This window comes from Zootoca vivipara, chromosome 8 (genome assembly GCF_965207765.1).
Source record: "Zootoca vivipara chromosome 8, rZooViv2.hap1.1, whole genome shotgun sequence".
NCBI lineage: Eukaryota > Metazoa > Chordata > Lepidosauria > Squamata > Lacertidae > Zootoca > Zootoca vivipara.
The window spans coordinates 80940632-80961499 of NC_142591.1; the positions used below are offsets into that span (position 1 = coordinate 80940632).

A 20868-nucleotide genomic window follows, 5' to 3' on the forward strand; every position below is an offset into this window, starting at 1 on the left:
TCATGCAAAACCATTTGCAGTCGTTTCCGGTCATCAACAGCTATCAGTCAGTCAATCACCCATTTCCACCACCCTTCTGAGTGATCCCCCCTCCCCATCCCCACCCCTCCCCACCCCTTCTCTACATAAGTGCCTGGAAACTTCCATTTCACTGTATCTGAAGAAGTGTGCATGCACACGAAAGCTCATACCAAAATAAAAACTTAGTTGGTCTTTAAGGTGCTACTGAAGGAATTTTTTTTATTTTACTTCGATCCAGACCAACACGGCTACCTACCTGTATCCAAAAATACTCTCTGTTATTTTTTTAAATAAAAAAACAACCTCATCATCATTGGTGCAACTGAATCCCCCCCATGTATGATCATGAAAAATTAATTCTAGAAGAGGTTCTGTAGGTGGTTTTTTGTTTTTTTGTTTTTGGTATGGGGGCCTGAGGCCAGTAGTCATAAATCAATGTCAACAGAAAATGTTCTTTTCTTATTGTTAAGTTCACCATCACTGTTACCAGCAATCTGTTAAGGGCAGAGGGACTCTTGACAATACATGTGTCCTGCTTTATAGAGAACGTTCCTCTAGCTCAGGCATCCCCAAACTGCGGCCCTCCAGGTGTTTTGGCCTACAACTCCCATGATCCCTAGCTAACAGGACCAGCGGTCAGGGAAGATGGGAATTGTAGTCCCAAAACATCTGGAGGGCCGAAGTTTGGGGGTGCCTGCTTTAGCTTAAGGGTTGTCCAGTTTCAATCCAGTTGCAAGAGAGCAATAGGGGTCTCAAAGTTGCCAGTGAACAATTAGAAACGCCATGGGAATAGGCTAGGCAAGCAAAGGGGTCCCCTGGCCGCAGTCTCCCCCACTATGGTGAGATGCACTGTACTTACAATAGCAACAACCATTTTATTATTTGTACACCACCCATCTGACTGGGTTGCCCTAGCCACTGCGGGTGGCTTCCAACAAATATAAAAGCATAATAAAACTTCAAACATTGAAAGCTTCCATATACGGGGCTGTCTTCAGATTTCTATGAAAGGTTGCATAGTTACTTATCTCATTGACATATAGTGGGAAGGGATTCCATGGGGAGGGTGCCACTGCTGAGAAGGCCCTCTGCCTGGTCCCCTGTAGCTTTGCTTCTCGCAGTGAGGGAACCGCCAGAAGGCCCCCGGTGCTGGTCTTCAGTGTCTGGGCTGAGCGATGGGGGTGGAGACCCTCCTTCGGGTGTATACAGGGCCAAGGCCATTTAGGGCTTTAAAGGCCAGCACCAGTGCTTTTTTCCTGGGGATACACATACCCCTAAACATTTTGTGAATCTTTGTACTTTTTAATTGTATTAATTGTATTTATTTTCCCCAATTCAAACTATAAAATGGTGATTGTCAAAATGAGAGTACTCCTAAACATATTTTTTTTAGGAAAAAAAGCACTGGTCAGCACTTTGAATTGTGCTTGGAAGAGTACTGGGATCCAATGTAGGTCTTTCAGGACTGGTGTTATATGGTCCCAGCAGCCTCTTCCAGTCACCAGCTGGCACATTGTGGATTAGTTGTAGCTTCCGATCCACCTTCAAAGGTAGTCCCCCCATTGTTGCAGTATACTTCCTGTTTAAATTATAGTATGTATTTCTAAAGTTGCATCAATATGCATTAATATACAGTGGGAACTTGGTTTATGAACACCTCGGTTTACGAATTTTTGGTTTACGAACGCCGTGGACCCATCTGGAACGGATTAATTCACTTTCCATTACTTTCAATGGGAAAGTTTGCTTCAGTTTATGAACGCTTCAGTTTATGAACAGAATTCCGGAACCAATTACACCCATGCTTCGGGTTAAGTACGCTTCAGGTTGAGTACTCCGTGGACCCGTCTGGAACGCATTAATCCACTTTCCATTACTTTCCATTGGGAAAGTTCGCTTCAGTTTATGAACGCTTCAGTTTAAGTACTCCGTGGACCGTCTGGAACAGATTAATCCACTTTCCATTACTTTCAATGGGAAAGTTTGCTTCAGTTTATGAACGCTTAAGTTTATGAACAGACTTCCAGAACCAATTGTGTTCATAAACCGCGGTACCACTGTACCTTATTTTTCTGTGTATAACATGCTCCCATGTATAAGATGCCCCCTATATTGTGGGACTCAAAATTAAGAAAATAATGGGGGGTGGAGAGAGATTCCCCAAAGTTGTTGAGCTTTTTTTGGGAAGGATTGTCCAGCGTTGTTGAGCTTGGGGGGGGGGTTGCCAAAAATTGCTCACCCACAAAGGCCAACGATCCCGTCCCCTCACCGGCAAAAGCAGCAAACTGCCCACCCAATAGCCGAAATGACAGCCAGTCAACACCAGCCCTTGCCACAGCCACAAATAACTATCTCTGAAAAGCAGGAACAACCAACCCTGTGTCCCCACAATGCACTATCAATGTATAAGACAACCACAAATTTTTAACATTAAATATTAATTTTAAAAATCCAGGGACGTGGGTGGCGCTGTGGGTTAAACCACTGAGCCTAGGGCTTGCCAATCAGAAGGTCAGCAATTCGAATCCCTGTGACGGGGTGAGCTCCTGTTGCTCTGTCCCAGCTCCTGCCAACCTAGCAGTTTGAAAGCACACCAGAGCAAGTAGATAAATAGGTACCACTCTGGCGGGAAGGTAAACGGCATTTCTGTGCACTGCTCTGGTTTGCCAGAAGCAGCTTTGTCATGCTGGCCACATGACCTGGAAGCTGTACGCCGGCTGCCTCGGCCAGTAAAGTGAGATGAGCACCGCAACCCCAGAGTCGGTCACGACTGGACCTAATAGTCAGGGGTCCCTTTGCCTTTATTATTATTTTTTTTAAAAAAACTAAAACCTAGTCTTATACATGGAAAAGTACGGTATGCAAATCTGTGGCCCCTCTTGTCCTTCTTTGAATGTGTGTGTAAACACCCCTTTCTCTATCTTTTTAAAAAACACAATGGACATAATTGACAGAAAACTTCTTAAACCTTCTCCTAAAATCCAGTTTTCACACAACTCACCCTAGGCCCAGGAAATCCAGGTTGTCCTGGAGGACCAGGGGGTCCAGACTGCCCTGTGTCCCCTGGTGGTCCCGGTTGACCCATTAATCCAGTGTGTCCCTTGCGCCCGGGAATCCCAGGATCGCCAGGTGGGCCCTTCTCTCCAGCTGTGCCTTTTTCACCTTTAGTTCCAGGATCCCCCTGTCAGATAAAAACAAGCATGTAATCAAAGAATGGTTGAGTTGGAAGGGGCCGACAGGATCGTCCAACCCCTGGAAATGCAGGAATAGAATCAGAGAACTGTAGATATGGAAGAAAAGAACGGAGCCTTCGGTAAAGAGGTTTGCAAAGCATGCCAGATGGATGGGCTGTGGACAAGGTTGTGATATTGCTCCATCAGACTGAAAGGGGGAGATTGAAGCAGGCTATGCTTGAAAAAAGAAATGCTTTTGTGAGAGGGAAGACTACCCTTCGGAGGACCATCTTGTCCCAGTAGGCTTTTCTCCATAAGTGTTTTTTGTCCAGGCAGCTAGCATACCTCAAACGCTTCACAGGACCAAGAAAGAAGCTGACATTTGGGTGGCCAGGGACCTGAGATATTTGCAAGCTGTCAAGCTGGTTGAATCTCGGTTGGCTTGGAGATATGCCAAATCTTAACCTTCAGTTATAGGGGATATCGCTCCACCTATTTCTGAGCAAGCCTGATGTAAGCCACAGGTGTCTTGCCCAACTCTCGTGCATTAAGGAAATGATTTCTGGCAGCAGCATTCAGACTGCCTTGGGGACTTGCCAACGTTGCTCGACATCGACATCTGTGAAGCTCTCCAGCTTACCCTGTCACCCTTGTCTCCAACACCACCTGGCTTCCCTGGAGTGCCCTGCAAGGAAATAAATAGGTCTGAAATAAGAAGAGCCAGTTAAAATAAAAAGAAGAAGAAGAAGAAAATATACTGTTGCTACTTTTGGTGCTCCCAGAAGGGGCTTAATTTGCAAGTGGATCATTAAGATACTGCAAACAGATCACTGGTAATCTTTTTTTTTTTAACTTATCAAATTTATTCCCATCCTCCAAAAATAAATTCAGATTAAATTGGAGAGTGTGCATGTCATATGGACTAGCAATTCTATGGGGAGAAGTAGGGTTTGTAAGGGTGTAGTTGGGGAAGCGGAGAGTCACAAGGCCACATAGAGAAGAAGAAGAAGAAGAAGAAGAAGAAGAAGAAGAAGAAGAAGAAGAAGAAGAAGAAGAAGAAGAAGAAGAAGAAGGAGAAGGAGAAGGAGAAGGAGAAGAAGAAGAAGAAGAAGAAGAAGAAGAAGAAGAAGAAGAAGAAGAAGAAGAAGAAGAGTAGTTTGGATTTGATGTCCCACTTTATCATTACCCCATAGTTGCCTTTGACTGGACTTAACTGTCCAGGGGTCCTTTACCTTTAGAAGAAGAGTTTGGATTTGATATCCCACTTTATTACTACCCGAAGGAGTCTCAAAGCGGCTAACATTCTCCTTTCCCTTCCTCCCCCACAACAGACACTCTGTGAGGTGGGTGGGGCTGAGAGACTTCAGAGAAGTGTGACTAGCCCAAGGTCACCCAGCAGCTGCATGTGAAGGAGCGGAGACACAAACCCGGTTCCCCAGATTACGAGTCTACCACTCTTAACCACTACACCACACTGGCCCCGGAGGGCCAAATTTGAACCCTAGGACCCTTCCCTGTTGTAATAGAACCTCCCACCCATCCAAAACCAAAAGGAGGAGAATCTAGAAGCACAAACATTTGGGGGAGATTTAAAGAAGTTTTGCACCTGGGGAAACTGCACAGAGAGAATTAAGGAAGAACAACAAAAGGGAGTTGTGCTCGTTTTATGTCATATGCTCAAGGAATCAGCATCCACCTCTAATAAAGATGTCAAAACACACACCTCTTTCCCTGGGATCCCCTTTTCACCTGGTTCTCCCTGTGAAATAGAAAGCACAAACAGGATAAGAGCCACACGGTCAGAAGCTACTTCTGATAACCCAGCTACACTTGGTGAAAATCTCTTTGGGCTCTGGGCTCCTGCAGCCTCCTTCACAGAGTTCTAGCGGGTGACACTAAGCAATTACAGACAAATGAGATCCTATTATTAGTTCTGTCTACAGTGTGTGGCCAAAATTGCTTTGCTGCTTACAGGAGGTCCTCGCGGCCCGATGAATCCAGGGAGTCCTGCACTGCCTGTTTCTCCTTTGCTTCCTTTGGGACCCTGGGAATACGAAGAAGAAGAAAAGAGGAAGAAACAGATGCTGGTTGATATTCTGATCAGTGTTATTAAAGATATGGGAGGGCCTACAGACAAATCATAGACTGCATGATGGTTAGATAGTCATAAACAAGGGATGCTAGGGATAGAACCTGGAGCCTTCTCTACTCTATTCCACTCTATCCTGTTTACTGGTCATTCAGAAGCAGCCCCTTTTGCTGATAAGAAACTCTCATAAGTCTGAAATAAAGTGATGAGAGAATGGCAAACAGGTTTCTCAGCCAGTTGCACATTTCTCCTCTGGGAGGCTGCCAGCCTGGTCTGAATTCAATATATCCCATGGATACACCATCCTTTCGTCTCCATTTGGCAATAAATCACAGCATGTAACAACCACTCATTCTGCTTCATTCATTCATTCATTTCATTTGTATCTCACCTTTTTTCTCTAAGATGGCATACATGGGCTGAGAGACAGTGAGATGGCTGAGTGAACCTTGGTCTCCCAGCTCCTAGTCTAATACTCTAACCACTACAGCACACTGCATGTAATGAGGCTGGGACAACAATACTTACTGGGTTACCTGGAGAGCCCGCTTCCCCTGGGGGGCCTGGTGATCCACTCTTGCCCTGGAAGGGGGAAAAACAGCAAGTAGTCTTTTTAAGAACATTTTAAGAACTTTTAAAAATAATTTTCTAAGTTTTATGTCTTTGTTTCTCAGTTTGATCCATTTACATGGTTTTGTAAGCATTGTGGTATTTTATGCATTGTAACTTGCAGTTATTTTTATTGATCATAGTTTAGTAATTATTCACTGTAATTGTTTAGAGTGAATCTCTGTTTAATTATTATTTGCTGGTGTTTTGAGAGTTGATTTTATTGTGTGCTATTATATTCTACTAGATTATTGAATGTTACTTTATTTGATATAAGTTGTTCCATTTTTAAGTTATGTTTTATTACGACTTTCTGTACTGGGCCAGATTGCTCTAAGATGTGTGTTCTTCTATATTTTGTTGCTGTAAACTTCCTTGTGTATAGTAATATAGGAAGGCGGTATACAAATTAAAAGTGAAATGGAATAAAATAAAATAAAATGAAACTTGGGAAGAAGAGACAAAAGACCTCAATTGGAAACATTTCCACACTGGATTATGCATACATTTGCACAATGAGTGCAATCCTGGTTCATGCACAAAGTTGTGCACACATTGGACTGTTTCCCCTAAGAGGCGCAAACAGTAAATTTCATTTTTCATGTTCAGAAATGCCAGATCCATTTCCTCCCCCTCCCCTCATCCCTCCAGAGTCCCTTGTACCACTTAGACAACTCCGTTGGGACCCAGTGGGATGTGTCAAACATGTTACCCAAAAGCCATAGGGAGAAACAACTCACTGCGATTCCTCTGAGCCCACGTGGGCCCTGGGGCCCGGTAGGGCCCGGATCCCCCTGCAACACAAGAGTAAAAAAGGCTGGGGTGAGAAAGAGTCATTTCTAAATTGCTAATCATATGAAATATCATAGAGATGTGCAAAAAAAAATCAATAAAAGGAAAGAAATCACTGTTTCATTACGATCATCAAAACACTATAATCAGAATAAAGGTAAAGGACCCCTGGATGATTAGGTCCAGTCAAAGGTGACTATGGGGTGTAGCACTCATCTAGCTTTCAGGCTGAGGGAGCTGGCGTTTATCCACAGACAGCTTTCCAGGTCATGTGGCCAGCATGACTAAACCGCTTCTGGCACAATGGGACACTGTGACGGAAACCAGAGCGCACAGAAATGCCGTTTACCTTCTTGCCACAGTGGTACCTATTTATCTACTTGCACTGGGATGCTTTTGAACTGCTAGGTTGGCAGGAGCTGGGACAGAGCAACGGGAGCTCACTTCGTCGTGGGGATTCGAACCGCCGACCTTCCGATCAGAAAGCCCAAGAGGCTTAGTGGTTTAGACCACAATGCCACCAGTGTCCTTATAAATAGAGTAGTCAACAAGTGGCTCGCCTGTCTGGATGAGGTGCATTTTAACATGTTTACGGATGAGAAAGGAAGTCAGTTGCCAGCTGAATATACTGCCCAACTTGTGAGCGAGGACTGACTCATTTTTCCCTGAAAGGCGACCAAGATAATAATAAAAAAGCTAGAATCTTATTAAAATCAAGGAGCAAGATGGTAATAGAACCCAAGAGGAAAGCAAAACAAACACAAAACAGGGATGGTCCTCATTACGAGAGGAAATTCATCTCTATCATATCAAACATATTATCATGGCAGCCTTGCCTGCTATGTTTTGTGCCAGAGGTACCAACGAAGAAAAAGTTCAGCCTCTCCCTAGCAGAGGGCACACATACCTTCTGAGAATGCCCCTTTAAAGTGGTTCCAAGTGTGGGCCCAACCCTTTCTCATTTACCACTTCCATGTGTACCTTCTTGAAATTTCAGGTTTTGAAATGCGGACTTGAAATGATGAAAGCCAGTGTTTCAGAGCTGTGCCAGTGTTTCCTTTCAGCCCGGACCCTATTAACACACACTCCACCATTTGCAGAATCATAAGAGCTCTTATTGAAGCCCGCCAGTGAAAAAGCTAGCTGGCTAGGTTCAATTCTAATCCATCTAACCTCCTCTGGAGTAGGTTCGTGGGGATGTCAGAAGGAGATAGCATCTGCCCATGTGATGCCCAGCTAGCTCACATGGTCCTCAATTGTAAAATGTATGATGATCTCCGACAACAATTCCTAGACCAACTATGTATCCCAATATGGAAACTGGAGACAGAGGTTATACGCTTCCTATTACAGGGGAGAGATCAGGAGCCCACCAAGACAGTAGCTAAATTCCTCCATTTGATCTTTTGCCACCGAAGTACATTACAGGACCCTGCCCTTCTTGGAGACCCACAGAGGTGAAATAGATTGTTGGTCCCTCTTCCCTTTGGCAAGTGACTGTACTGATGATATGGCGACGAGATCGTACTGGCCTATTTACTTTGAATGTTTGTAAGTGATGCCAATAAAGGTTTTGATACTCTTATTGAAGCCTAGGTGGCACACTTACATCTTTTCCAGGTTGCCCCTCACGGCCGGGGGGCCCTGATGGACCTGGTTCTCCCTGCAACAGACAAGTGTAGGAGAGAGAAAACTAGAGGTTAGAACAATATGGAAGTTCCATAGAGATTCCTAATGACCCAGATATGTGATTTGAACTTCCACAGATGGCTGTCCCAAAACTGGACTCAAGCTATGAGCAGGCATTGATAGGGGCATGGATAGGACTTGACTCCAGTCCTGGTAACAATGCAGCTTCAACCATCAATGTTACCATAACTAGGAAGCCATTACCCCTGACTTATTCAACACTGGTGACAGGAGAGGTCTTCTTCTGGGCGACTCTGCCCATCCCAACCACTGTTTGAGTCAAATTGAAGGTCCAGGGCATTGCTCACCCTTGAGCCAGGTGGTCCTGCGTCTCCTCTCGGTCCCTTAAAACCCTGAAAGGTGAAATGGAGAAATACGTAAAAGGTTATTCTTTATATGCATTTAAAAGGACTTTCTAAGTTACAGCTTTCTTCCACCATGGAGCTCAAGGCAATGGGGTAGGAGAGCTGAAAATAATATTTCACATCTGGCAACCAATATATCTCTTTGTTTTAAGACAATCTTAAAAAGCCTGGGCCACAAATTTTCACGGCCCTCCAGCATTAACTCTGGAAGTGTCTAATCAATTCTGACCAAACTAAGCCTCCTAGGGCACAATACATATCAGGAAGCTTAGTTGGGTCAGAATCGAGTACAGTCGTACCTCGGAAGTTGAACGGAATCCATTCCAGAAGGCCGTTCGACTTCCAAAACGTTCAGGAACCAAGGCGTGGCTTCCAATTGGCTGCAGGAAGCTCCTGCAGCCAATTGGAAGCCATGGAAGTCACGGCAGATGTTCGGGTTCCAAAGAACATTCACAAACTCACTTCCGGGTTTGTGGCATTCGGGAGCCAAAACGTTTGACTCACAAGGCATTCGACTTTAGAGGTACGATTATATACGCCTCCAGAGTTAATGCTGAATGTGGTACGTTGCTTCTGGGAAATGAGCCACCATAGCCGCTAGAGGGCCATGAAATTTTGTGGTCCGGGGCTTTTTAGACTCTTCTACCCGTGTACCATCTGAAACAAAAGGGGCACAGCTACACTGTTCTTAATAAATTACTTTTGAGCCATGATTATCTTGTGCATACCTATGTTTCCTAGTATGCTCACATGCACACATGAGTATGTGCACAGACCCCTCCTCTACAGGAACATACCTTCATTTTCTCCATAAATAGAACTTAGCCTTCAATGAGCATTTGCATCAGTCTTGCTGCAGGAAGAACAAGCTTCTCAGATAGTGTATTCCATGCTAGCTAAAGGAGAAATATGCACCTGCCCCCTCCTCCAAAGATTCCTGGTGGAAAAGGACATATTTAATGGACCATGGTTGCCTTCAGCTGGACTTACCGGCAATCCTCTTGCTCCCTCTGGTCCTGGCAGCCCTGGCTCCCCTTGTTTGCCCTATAGGAAACAAAGCACATTTATAGCCTGGCAAGAGAGAATGATCTCTAACACGTGGGTGACTCTGGATCAAGCTCAATGTGATAACATTCACAAATCTATGTGAATGGTCATTTAAAAGTAAATGCTATTTAAATAGCATATACAGTGGTACCTCTAGTTGCGGACACGATCCGTTTCGGGGTGCGAAAGTCCACAACTAGAGCAGTGCTGCTGCGCAAGCATGGAGTACGACAGAGTGCTTCTGTGCATGTGCGAAGCATTCAGAACACTTCTGCGCATGTGCAAAGTGCGCAGAATGCCTCTGCACATGCTGCAAAACCCAGAAGTATACACTTCCAGGTTTGCCACATTCGCTAAGCCGAAATGTCGCAACATGAACCTAATGCAACATGAGGTATGACTGTATATGGGTCTGTTCCAGAGTTAGACCCTGGGTGGGGGGAGCAGAGGGTCTTTAATATCCACACACCCCTTCTTCACTCAGAAGCAAGCAACATATTCCATGATATCACAGCATCTCAGCCAATAGTGGTCTCATGGCTCCCAGGTTCTAATCCAACACTCTGACCACTACACCACACTTGTTGTCTTGCAATGAGCACTCACACTTTACACTGTGGGTGCCCTTTGCAGGATCGCACACGGCACTTTGGATCCCAGGGAACTTACCAGTTGTATGGGCTGGCCTGCCTGCGTACATATGCGTCTTGCAGGGAACCCCCATATCCCATTTACCCCGTGGAGCCCCAGTTCCCCCGGCTGGAGGGCTGGGAGGGATACACACTGAATGCCTAAGCCAAGGTCTTCCTACATTTGAAAGGTTAATAAAGTTGCGGCCAAATATTCCTTTCCAGTGGTCCCTGGGGGCTGAGGCGGTCGCTGCCTGGTCACGCAAAGATAATACCAAATTGGAAAATATGTAAAGGTCATCTCCTTACTGGTTCCCCAGGAGGTCCTGGCTTTCCATCTTTGCCATCCTTTCCAGAAATACCCTAAGAATGAAGCAACAGTAAGTGGACAAGATTAGAAATGCAAGAAATGTATACAGTGGTGCCTCGCTTAATGAATGCCCTGCTTAATGAAATTTCCGCTTAACGAAAGGATTTTTCGAGCGGAGGTTGCCTCGGTAGACGAATTCGTTTTATGAAAAATTCGTCTAGCGAATCGCGGTTTCCCATAGGAATGCATTGAAATTCAATTCATGCGTTCCTATGGGGAAAAAATATATCAAAGAAATTCAATGCATTCCTATGGGATTCGCTAGATGAATTTTTCCTTATAAGAAAAGACCCGTGGAACAAATTAGATTCGTCTAGTAGCGAGGCACCACTGCACAACGTTTGTTTCCTTATGAGCAAATATTGTAGATTCATAATTGTGGATAAGCATCCCATAATACTACAAGTCGGTTTCCTAACACTTTGACAAATGAAATAAATAAATGTATTTATAGACCATCGTCTCAATAAATATCAGGGCACTGTAAAGCAATATATGCATACAGCAGAAAACATAAGGAGCACCATTAAGAATAGCACAATGCCTCGGCATGAGGTACAATATGCAAGCCTGTCAGCTGGCTGAGCTGGAAACTCCACCGAACAATAACCAGGAAAAGAACAAGTCAGGCAGCCAAGGTCTCATTAGCCGCAATGTGAAACAACAGGCAAAGTCACATTGCAGAACGTCTCGAGCCAGGGGTCACAAATAGGTCCACGGGGACCTGAGCAAATAAGATAACCTGTCATGGGCACAACACACACACACACACACACACACACACACACACACACACACACACACTGCAAGCCAGTCAACATGGCAACCTAGTGTATAGGCTGCAACAGAATGCTTCATTCGAGCCTAATTTCATCAGGGTGGGAGGGAAAGCGACCACCATGGCACCAGTGAAGAATTCTGTGCACACCTGGAGGTGCTACAATGGCAATCGCCTCTACTGGAGATTATCCCTGGCCTATTCTTCCTGCAAAGCATGGGCTCTACCACTCACCGCCAGCTGTACCCTGGTTCCAAAATGGGTTTGTCTCTCTGTCTTGTGGCTTATTCCCTGCCTCACTTCCTCTGATGTTTTCTCTCTTACTGTATGTTCACTTTCCCTCGTGTTACTAATTGCACCACAAAGTTCAAGCTGGGGAAAATGTCATTTGATTTTTTTAATGCATGCCAATTCAAATCAGGAGAAGTCCAGATCAGATCTTGAGAAGACAAGCATAGAATGCACACACAGCATCTCAGTATTTCCACATATGTGGGGAGGGGGGGCAATGCTGCAAAAGATGATGATGATGATGATGATGATGATGATGATGATGATGATGATGATGTATTATTTATATGCTGCCCATCTGACTGGGTTGCCCCAGCCGCTCTGGGTGGCTCCCGACAAAATGATTAAAAACACAATACAACATCGCACATTAAAAACGTCCCTGAACAGGGCTGCCTTCAGACGTCTTTCAAAAACCACACAGCTCTTTATCTCTTTGGCATCTGCTGGAAGGGTGCTCCATAGGGTGGGGCCTGACCTTCCTGACGCCACAATGGTCAGGCACATATGCAAGTATGCCACACAATCTATTTGCTGTTGAGATATGCCAGGGATTCAAGAACACTGCCGTTCCCTGCATCTGAGATGTGTCAATGTTTAAAAATGCAGGGATAACTCACCAGAAGTCCGGGCAATCCTGGTGGCCCCTGAGGTCCTGATGGGCCTTCTTTACCCTGCCAAAGAGACACAGATGTGGAGATGTTCACACAAGCTTCCCAGGCAGAGACATCCCCAGAAGAACAATCCGTTAGCAAGGCATTCTGAATTTAAGCTTAATACTGCTTAGGCCTTTTGGGGTGGGGTGGGGAGTGGGTGTAGCAGGGAGCAGAACGTACGTGACCTCCTGGCAATGAAATCACTGCAGCTTACTGGGAGGGAGACTGGAAGGGGCAAGGAGGAGGGGAAGTCAGTACTGCACAGATAAACCAGGAAGAGCGCCCATTTTGCTCTTGACCTCTCTGCCACTTTGCCCCTCCCACTCTCCCTCTGGATAAGAAGAAATGACTCTGCTGCCAGGAGGTCAGGTAAGTGCCCTTAGGTGGTGCCAGAGGCGGAGGTGGGTCAAGCACACACACCCACCCCAATATTACACTCTTCTCCCACTTGCAGGACTCCTGTCGTTAATTTACATTGCTATTTTCTTTCTTTTAGAGATCTTAACACGCGGGACACCACTCTCCCACCTAGAAATATACTTTGCACGCCTCTGTGTGTCCCACCACCATTTTTTTCTAGTGTTGCGACTGTACTCCCCCTGCTCCACCACACCATGTACTACTGACGCATTTTGAATTTAACCATCTTTCTAAATTAATGGAGAATTTGGCTGAGAGTTTATAATCCACTAGTCTTCATCTGAGTATCTCAGTAGCTTTCAAACCTTACAGATTCATGGAATGCCTTTCCACATCTACTTATTTTTTCCAAGAATCTACTATGGGACCACTTAGGCAAATGATGGCTTCCTCCTTTTTTTGGCGGGGGCGGCGGGGGCAGGGATATAATGACAGATTGAATACAGCGGACGCTCAGGGTTGCGAACGTGATCTGTGTGGGAGGCACGTTCGCAACCCGCAGCATTCACAACCCACACCTGCGCGGGTCACGATTCGGTGCTTCTGTGCATGCACATGTGCTGAAACCTGGGAGTAACCCGTTACGCAACCTGAAGCGGCTGTAACCCGAGCTATGACTGTAGTGACTTACTATTTCTCCAGGGTTTCCCAGTGGTCCTGTAGGTCCTGCAGGGCCCTCAGACCCCTAAATGAAATAAAATAAAATAAAGGACATTTGTGACCATTAAAGATGGCAGCTTGTTTCTGAATCAGAAATAGTCTCCTCAAACAAAATGGAGGCAACTCTTACGAGCCTTTGGACTTTCTTTAAATGAAGACAACCAGCCCAACTTGGTGGGCCATAAACTTTGCTACACTTTCGAGATCAGCATTCCATAATGCATATCAATGGGCTGGATTCTCAGAAGGTGGCTAAACCTCTATCATCACCACCTTCAGTGTGACTCCATCCAGGGAAGGCAATTTACCAGCTTCCCAGACCTGGGAGCCCCTCACCCACAGAGCCTCTGTCTTCTCAGAATTCAGACACAGTTTATGCCGAGTCCTTCCTTGGGAGTTTCAAGTGGAGGAAAGGAAGCAGGTGAGAAGCAACAGCAGGAGAGAGCCTGCTAGCTACAGCAACCCGTCAACATTATTTCATTCACCTTCTGGTTGATGCAAAGCAACTCTCTGCATTGCAGGCAGCGGCTCCTTTATATCTGAGGAGGCTCCCTCTATGATTTGGAAACTAAACATACAGAGAGCCTCCATGGATGCAAAATCCCATCGCTGCCTTCTGTGAGTTGGAAGGTGATGGCCAGCATTGGTGAAGCTTTCATGGTGGTTCCCACTGCCCCCTCCTCATTAGTCCGTTTCCCCCTATTTGGAATGCCTGAGCAGGGCTGTAGAACACAGCCTACCTGGGTACAGAAACTGGATGCAAAACAGAAAGAAGAGATAAAGGATTTCTCTCTCCATTTATGATAGTTCCAGATTATGAAAACCCTATGGGAAAACACAGCTGCTCACTTGGGTTGGGGTGAGATTCTTATTGATGCCCCTCAAAATCCAACATACTGTGAGATGTAATCCATTGAAGCAGTCAAATACAACATTCTTTGTTTCCCTAGACTGGACACAGGCAAGGGGATGTTACTCCAGCCAGTATATCTTCCTGTCCCACTGGTTTGAAGTGTCCTCCCCCTGCATGTGACCAGGCAGATGGGCGTGACCCTCGCTGACTCTATAAAAGAGCTGAGTCACACAGCCATTTTCGTCTTGATGCCATGCTGCTCTCCTGCGGCCATTTTGTTTTCTTGATGCTGTTCTCGTCATGCATTTTGCTGTCTGCTGGCTCTCAGCCAGCAGCACATGAGCTCAATCTCCATATGGGATAAACTCACACTTTGTTATGTAACTACTAGCTAAAGCCTGCCTTCAGGGATCATACTGTGAACTGAGCGTGAGTAAACGCCTTGTAACCTTTAAGGAAAGACTCTTGTGTCTTTGTTCTTTTGAGAGGGATAAAAGGGGACACCAGGAATAATCCATCTGGGCAAGCCAGATTGGATTCCTTAACTAAAGTGGTTCAAACGAATCTGAAAACTAGCTTCCTGCTGTATTGAGGGGAATCTGCTCTGCTACATGACTCACTAGTGTGAGTGAAGGAAGGATAATATTTAATTAATATATCCTCTCCTACTATCCTTAACATTCCCACACATGCAAGAGAGGGCCGGTGAATTGTTGTGGGCTTCTTTTGAGTTTATAACCAGATGGATGGATGCAGTGCAGAGGAAAAGGGGATAGATAGATAGATACCGTGTTTCCCATATTTTAAGACACCGTCTTATATTTATTTTACTCAAGAAAATAAGCCTATGGCTTATTTTATTTGGGGGGGGTGTCTTATTGTTTTATTACTGTAAGTATCTCCTAACTGCAGCCAGCGTTGCTGCTGCTGGGTCCCGCTGGCTCAGGGCTCGGAGCACACAGCAAGCCTCCTCCTCCTGCTGCATTGCTGCTGCTGGATCCCAGAGGCGGCCTGCTGGGTCAGTGCCCAGCAGCGCCGCACGGAGCGCCGGTTTGAGGAGGCGGCCTGCCGGATCGAGGAGCCGGTCTGCAGAGTCAGCGCCCAGCAGCGCCGCACGGAGCACCGCCTCCTCAATCCACCACGGTGCTGCTGGGCGCCGACTCTGCAGCTCCTCGATCCGGCGCTCCGTGCGGTGCTGCTGGGCACCGACCCGGCAGGCCGCCTCCTCGATCCAGCGCGGCGCTGCTGGGCGCTGAACTGAAGGCCACCTCCTCCTCCTGCCACAGCCAGCGTGCTGGGTCCCGCTGGCTGGCTGGGGCGCTCGACAGTCTCGTTCCGCGCAATACAGAGGTATGTCTTTTTTCCGGGGTATGTCTTATATTTCACAAATCCTTTAAAAAATCCTGCTATGGCCTATTTTATGACTACGTCTTAAAATAGGGGAAACATGGTAGGTAGGTAGGTAGGTAGGTAGGTAGGTAGGTAGATAGATAGCATCTTACAGGTGGACCTGGATTTCCAGGGGGGCCCATGAAGCCAGGTATCCCAGGATGTCCCTGCAGAAGACAACAACAGCATTTCACATTCACTTAGCATCTTCATTTGCAAACCACGTCCCCAAAGAACCTCTGGAATCTCATCAAAAGCTTGCTAGCAACCAAGCAACCAGGAGAGCGAGACGCCCAAAACATAAGCTAACTTGGCACCGCAATTCTATGCATAGGTTTCCAGAGCATGAACTTGCATGTTTTAACAAACTGCTTTTAATATACATAAGCTTCTGGGAACGGAGAAGTTGTCAAGAAACATTACGGGGTTGGCTGGGTGCAAGAGGCTAACAACTTGTCGTGCGTGCGGCAAGAAACCGTGCACCCCAAACCGCCCCCATCCACAGCTGTGCCAGGTCTTTGCTTGGGGACAGAATCAATTTAACATACCGTAATTCAGCATGCCATTTCCTCAGGTCACTGCAAACAAATGGATGCACACACACCCCTCTTTTGAATGAACGAACATTTCCCTTGCACATTGAATGTGTGGTTCAGTGGTTAAGCACATGTTTGGGGCAAGCACATGTAACACAGTAGTGAATGTTGGTGTGGTTGGTGATTTTTTTTAAAATAAGACAGCTGGTGGAGGGGAGGTTTGAGCAGGAAGGCAGAAGGGGTACTTAACCCTCGCCTTGAGCAATAACAAACAGGAAGCATCCCATGGACCCTGTTAGTAAAGGATGTGTTAAGGAATAATCATATACAGAACCTGCTGGGTAATGTAGTGCCTTGAAAGTAAAACTCTCTTCCCTTTAATTCTGAATTACCCTCCCATAAGTTTTACTACTTGTACAAATTTGATATTTTATTATAGCAAAATACGAGTTTCTTAATCTCAGGGTTGTGGGTGCAAGCTCCATGTTAGGCAAAAGATTCCTGCATTACAGCAGTGGGCCCTTGGGGTCCCTTCCAACTATGCAATTCCATGATTCCACACAAATGATAATAATTTTGTTATTTATACCCTGCCCATCTGACTAGGTTGCTAATTCCATGATTCTATATATGGGCCTGTTCTCTCTTGGGCAACCCATGTGTTATGCACTTTTCAGTTTAGGGTGACCACTGACAAGTCTTCCCTCAAGTCAGACTGGTGTTCTGATGTGTCTAAAGAGCAGGTCAAAGGTCCTATTTGATGATCTAGACATTCTGCTTACTGTGCTGCTTCAAGAAGCATATTTAGAATAGAAGAGACCACAAGGGCCATCCAGTCCAACCCCCTGCCAAGCAGGAAACACCATCAAAGCATTCTTGACAAAGCATTTCTGCCTCATTCTATTTTACCTTCCAGTAGCACCTTAGAGACCAACTAAGTTAGTTATTGGTATGAGCTTTTGTGTGCATGCACACATTTTCAGATACACTGAAACAGAAGTCGCCAGACCCTTATATACAGTGGGAGAGTGGGGCGGGGTATTACTCTATTTTACCTGTTCACCCTTCGGTCCAGCCTCTCCAGGCATCCCACGGTCTCCTTTGGCACCCTAACAAAAGACAGAGGCATTCAAATCACAAGCCTCAAACACACAATTACATTTTAAGCATGGTACACTGGTTTCCCCAAAGAAACATGGAGGCATACACATTTCAGTGTTTCAGTTGTCAGTGAAAAGTTTTCTCAAATAGCAGGGGCTTAACCTCCTCTTGCTGCTTGCTGGGTAGAACCTTGATCAGGGCCAGGGCCAGGTCTGACGTAATCCTGGGCAATTGGCCCCATGGTGGCTGCCTTGTTCATTGATGAACCCTAGTGGGCTTATCTGGTGAAGACCACAGGCAGCTAGGTCTAGCAACCATTTTGATTTTTCACAATGTCACTAATGCAGCATTGCTCCAAGGCATTGTGGGAAATTTAAATGGTGGCTTCATTCAGCCACCTAGCAATGCTTCGGGGTGCCAGTCCAGGGGAGGGTAGCTGATGGGTCTCAGAACCTCAGTGAGTTAGAGACTTTCCCCTGTATGCAAAGACAAGTCTCCAGTAGATCGAGTGGACAAGACCAAATAGTGGGCCCAACAGTCAAGAAGGTGGTTACTGCAGAGGGAAATGAGTGGCAGATGGGACTCATCAACCTGGGAAGGTAGCCCATCTAGGAGAAGGAAAGCTCTGATCCTAAACCTCTGTTGCTTTGTGGCCATACTCATTCATGAGAAAGGCCTTGGGAGTAAACCCTGAGGAAAAACCCATACCCAATGTGTTGCAGGACATCTTCGGGAGAAGAAAAGCTAAGAAGTAAACCCTACACAAATCTGGAGTGGAGTCCCTAAGGTTCCTTGCATGCCTCCTTCCAACAACTCATGTAGCCAAGCTGGTATCAAATGTATTGCTCTGCTTTCCTTTGGACCACACATTAGTGAGGCCAAGAGGCGAGGGTCTTCTCATCTGGGCAGCCAAGGGCCTCCATACACGCTGCCCAGGCTTACACCCCAGAGAGGTCAGGTTGATGCTAACATAGCAAAAGCAACAAGGGAGGCAGCAATTAAAAGTTACCGGTCTCTGCAACCACAGCAGGCACTGCGATTCTCCAATGATTTAACCTCCCCCCAGAAGCAGACTCCATTGTCTCTTGAGATAGACAGACGAAAACAACAATAGGTGGGGATGCCGGTGTGAGCAGAATTAGCCCCAAATTCAGTGGAGATAGCTTACCCCACTTTGAAGTAAGTGAAGTAAGACATATTTACATGTTTCTAGATGTGTAATAGCTTCTAGAGTCTTTTTAGGTGCTTGTAACTGGTTTAAATCTGGTTTAATGTTATTTTTAAATTGTATTGTTTTATCACATATACTGTATGTTTGCTGCCCTTGAGATGAAGGGCAGGGTATGATTTTAACAAATCAATAATTATTGACAACTAAATAGACCCCCCCCCACACACACCCTTAGGACCAGTAAGTCAACAGTGGGCATAAGATCAAAACATTTTCACTCAGCCCCAGCCAAGGAGTTCTAGAAATGCCCGGAGGGAAAAATCAGCCACAATCTCATTTTTCTTTGCCTCGTTGGCATTTCCTTGAGTTTCTCCAAGCAAAGGTCAATGGGCTCAAAATTTCAGGACTTGCCTTTTTATGACACGTGGTCCATTTTTTTCCAGAAATGTACTAAAAGCCATTTCGAAAGTCAGTCAGACACTTTAATAAATGGGAGGACATTATTTAGGCTAGAACTTCAACAATTCTGGTAGGCGGGTTTGTTTGTTTGTTTGTTTGTTTTTCTCTCTCTCTCTCTCTCTCTCTCTCTCTCTATATATATATAGTACCCCCTACCCCAAAGAAACCCTCTTCCCCAAGAATGGCAGAGATTTCATCCTGCTATCCTGCTTCTTTCAAACAAAAACCCTGACATCACACAAGAGAAGGCAGAACTGACCTTGGGACCTTCTACACCTGGTGGTCCGGGGTGACCTCTGGGTCCCGCCTCTCCCTGAAAAACAAATGAAGATCAGATGGAAGGTAGCAGAAGACCCCACATATTCAGTGGATGGGGAATCGTATCTATATGATCCAGAGTGCCAAGATTTCCTTCCATTTTTTTAAAAAAAATCAATTAGTGGCACAGTTTCAGCAGCTGCTTCTTCCTTATACCACGTCTATGTTGGAAAGTTGGTGTGAAAGTTAGCATTAATTGCATGGTTGCAATTCACACATTACACATTTGTTTTTTTAAGATAGTCATCACCCTCACTCCCCAATTGGGACCAGGTTGATCATGTACAAAGAGGGGATAGAGTCACACGGGGATATATTTGTACTTATATTGATATTTTGTAGGGGAACTATAAGGATGGAGAAAGTTAGATCTAGCAGAAGAACAATAAAAGGGTAATACAAGTAATAGGAGAATTTATAAGGAAAGCGATATATAATTGGTTTGGAAGAAATTTTAATTGGAGTGTATTGATGGTTTTATTGTAGAACTGTAAAACTGTATTTGTTGTTTGTCTGTTTGTCTTTTTTGTTTATAGGTATGTATTTTTGCTTATTGATTTGTTGTTCTTTTAAGACGAGAAATAAAGTTTATTTTTAAATTTTAAAAAAGATCATGTACAAAGAGGGGAGTTTATCCTGGGCTGACTAACCATTGGCCCTCCAGATGCAACTGGACCGCAACCCCCATCACCATGACCATTGGTCATGCTGGCTGGGGCAGATGGGAGTTGGAGTCCAACAGCAACTGGGGGACCACAGCTTAGCTGCTCCTGGTTTAATCTTTTCCCCACACTGTTGATCAGTGCATTGACATGTAACAGTGTCTAGCGTTCAGCTACCCATCTTCCCAACCTTGATGAAGAAAGGGTGCATGTTTTCTCTTTCATACCATTTTCCCAACGGGGCCTTCATGGCCAAGTGGACCTGGAGGGCCTCTATCACCCTTGAATCCTGGCATTCCTGGAAGTCCAGGTGGTCCGGGAGGGCAGTCACTGCAAACATCCTTAAATAAGAAAAGGAGAATTAACACTTCACTGTTGTGGCAGACGGCCTCTTTTTGGCTGGTATCTAACAGCACTGGAAACTGCCTTATTATACAGAGAAAGAGCACTGCTCCATGTAATTCAGTACATTGACTGGCATCGGCTCTCCAGAATTTCATGCTGGAGTTGTGCTCTGATGTGCAAAAGCCTGCAAGTCAGAGCAACTGATGAAGACAGAAGCTGAGAAGTTTTGCCACATAAATAAAACCACTGCTTTCTTAATCACATATATTTTTAAAAAGTTTCTCCAAGTTGACCAATCAATTTAATGATGGTGACGATGACAATGATGACTAGGGGGAAATGAAGATCCAAAATGAATATGTTTGTGTATCCACTTTTAAGAACCACACACACTGCATTTTTTATTTTTATTTTTGAAGGGTTTGATGAGATTTTCTTTGAACAC

The 20868-nt window shown here is 45.3% G+C and overlaps 1 protein-coding gene across 2 annotated transcripts in view; it reads right to left on the bottom strand.

Annotated features, from left to right (window-relative positions):
• COL22A1 (collagen type XXII alpha 1 chain) overlaps positions 1-20868 on the bottom strand; it is a 180488-nt gene that overhangs the window by 5350 nt on the left and 154270 nt on the right. For both annotated transcript variants that reach the window (XM_060277589.2, XM_060277590.2), the window contains exons 46-61: positions 20306-20419; positions 19358-19411; positions 17423-17476; positions 15945-15998; positions 13561-13614; positions 12474-12527; positions 10724-10777; positions 9729-9782; positions 8682-8726; positions 8294-8347; positions 6633-6686; positions 5812-5865; positions 5167-5238; positions 4918-4953; positions 3835-3879; positions 3023-3202 (exon numbers count right to left, since the gene is read on the bottom strand). In XM_060277589.2, coding sequence (XP_060133572.1) covers positions 3023-3202; positions 3835-3879; positions 4918-4953; positions 5167-5238; positions 5812-5865; positions 6633-6686; positions 8294-8347; positions 8682-8726; positions 9729-9782; positions 10724-10777; positions 12474-12527; positions 13561-13614; positions 15945-15998; positions 17423-17476; positions 19358-19411; positions 20306-20419 — 1032 coding nt within the window. The remainder of the gene's footprint in view (positions 1-3022; positions 3203-3834; positions 3880-4917; positions 4954-5166; positions 5239-5811; positions 5866-6632; positions 6687-8293; positions 8348-8681; positions 8727-9728; positions 9783-10723; positions 10778-12473; positions 12528-13560; positions 13615-15944; positions 15999-17422; positions 17477-19357; positions 19412-20305; positions 20420-20868) is intronic.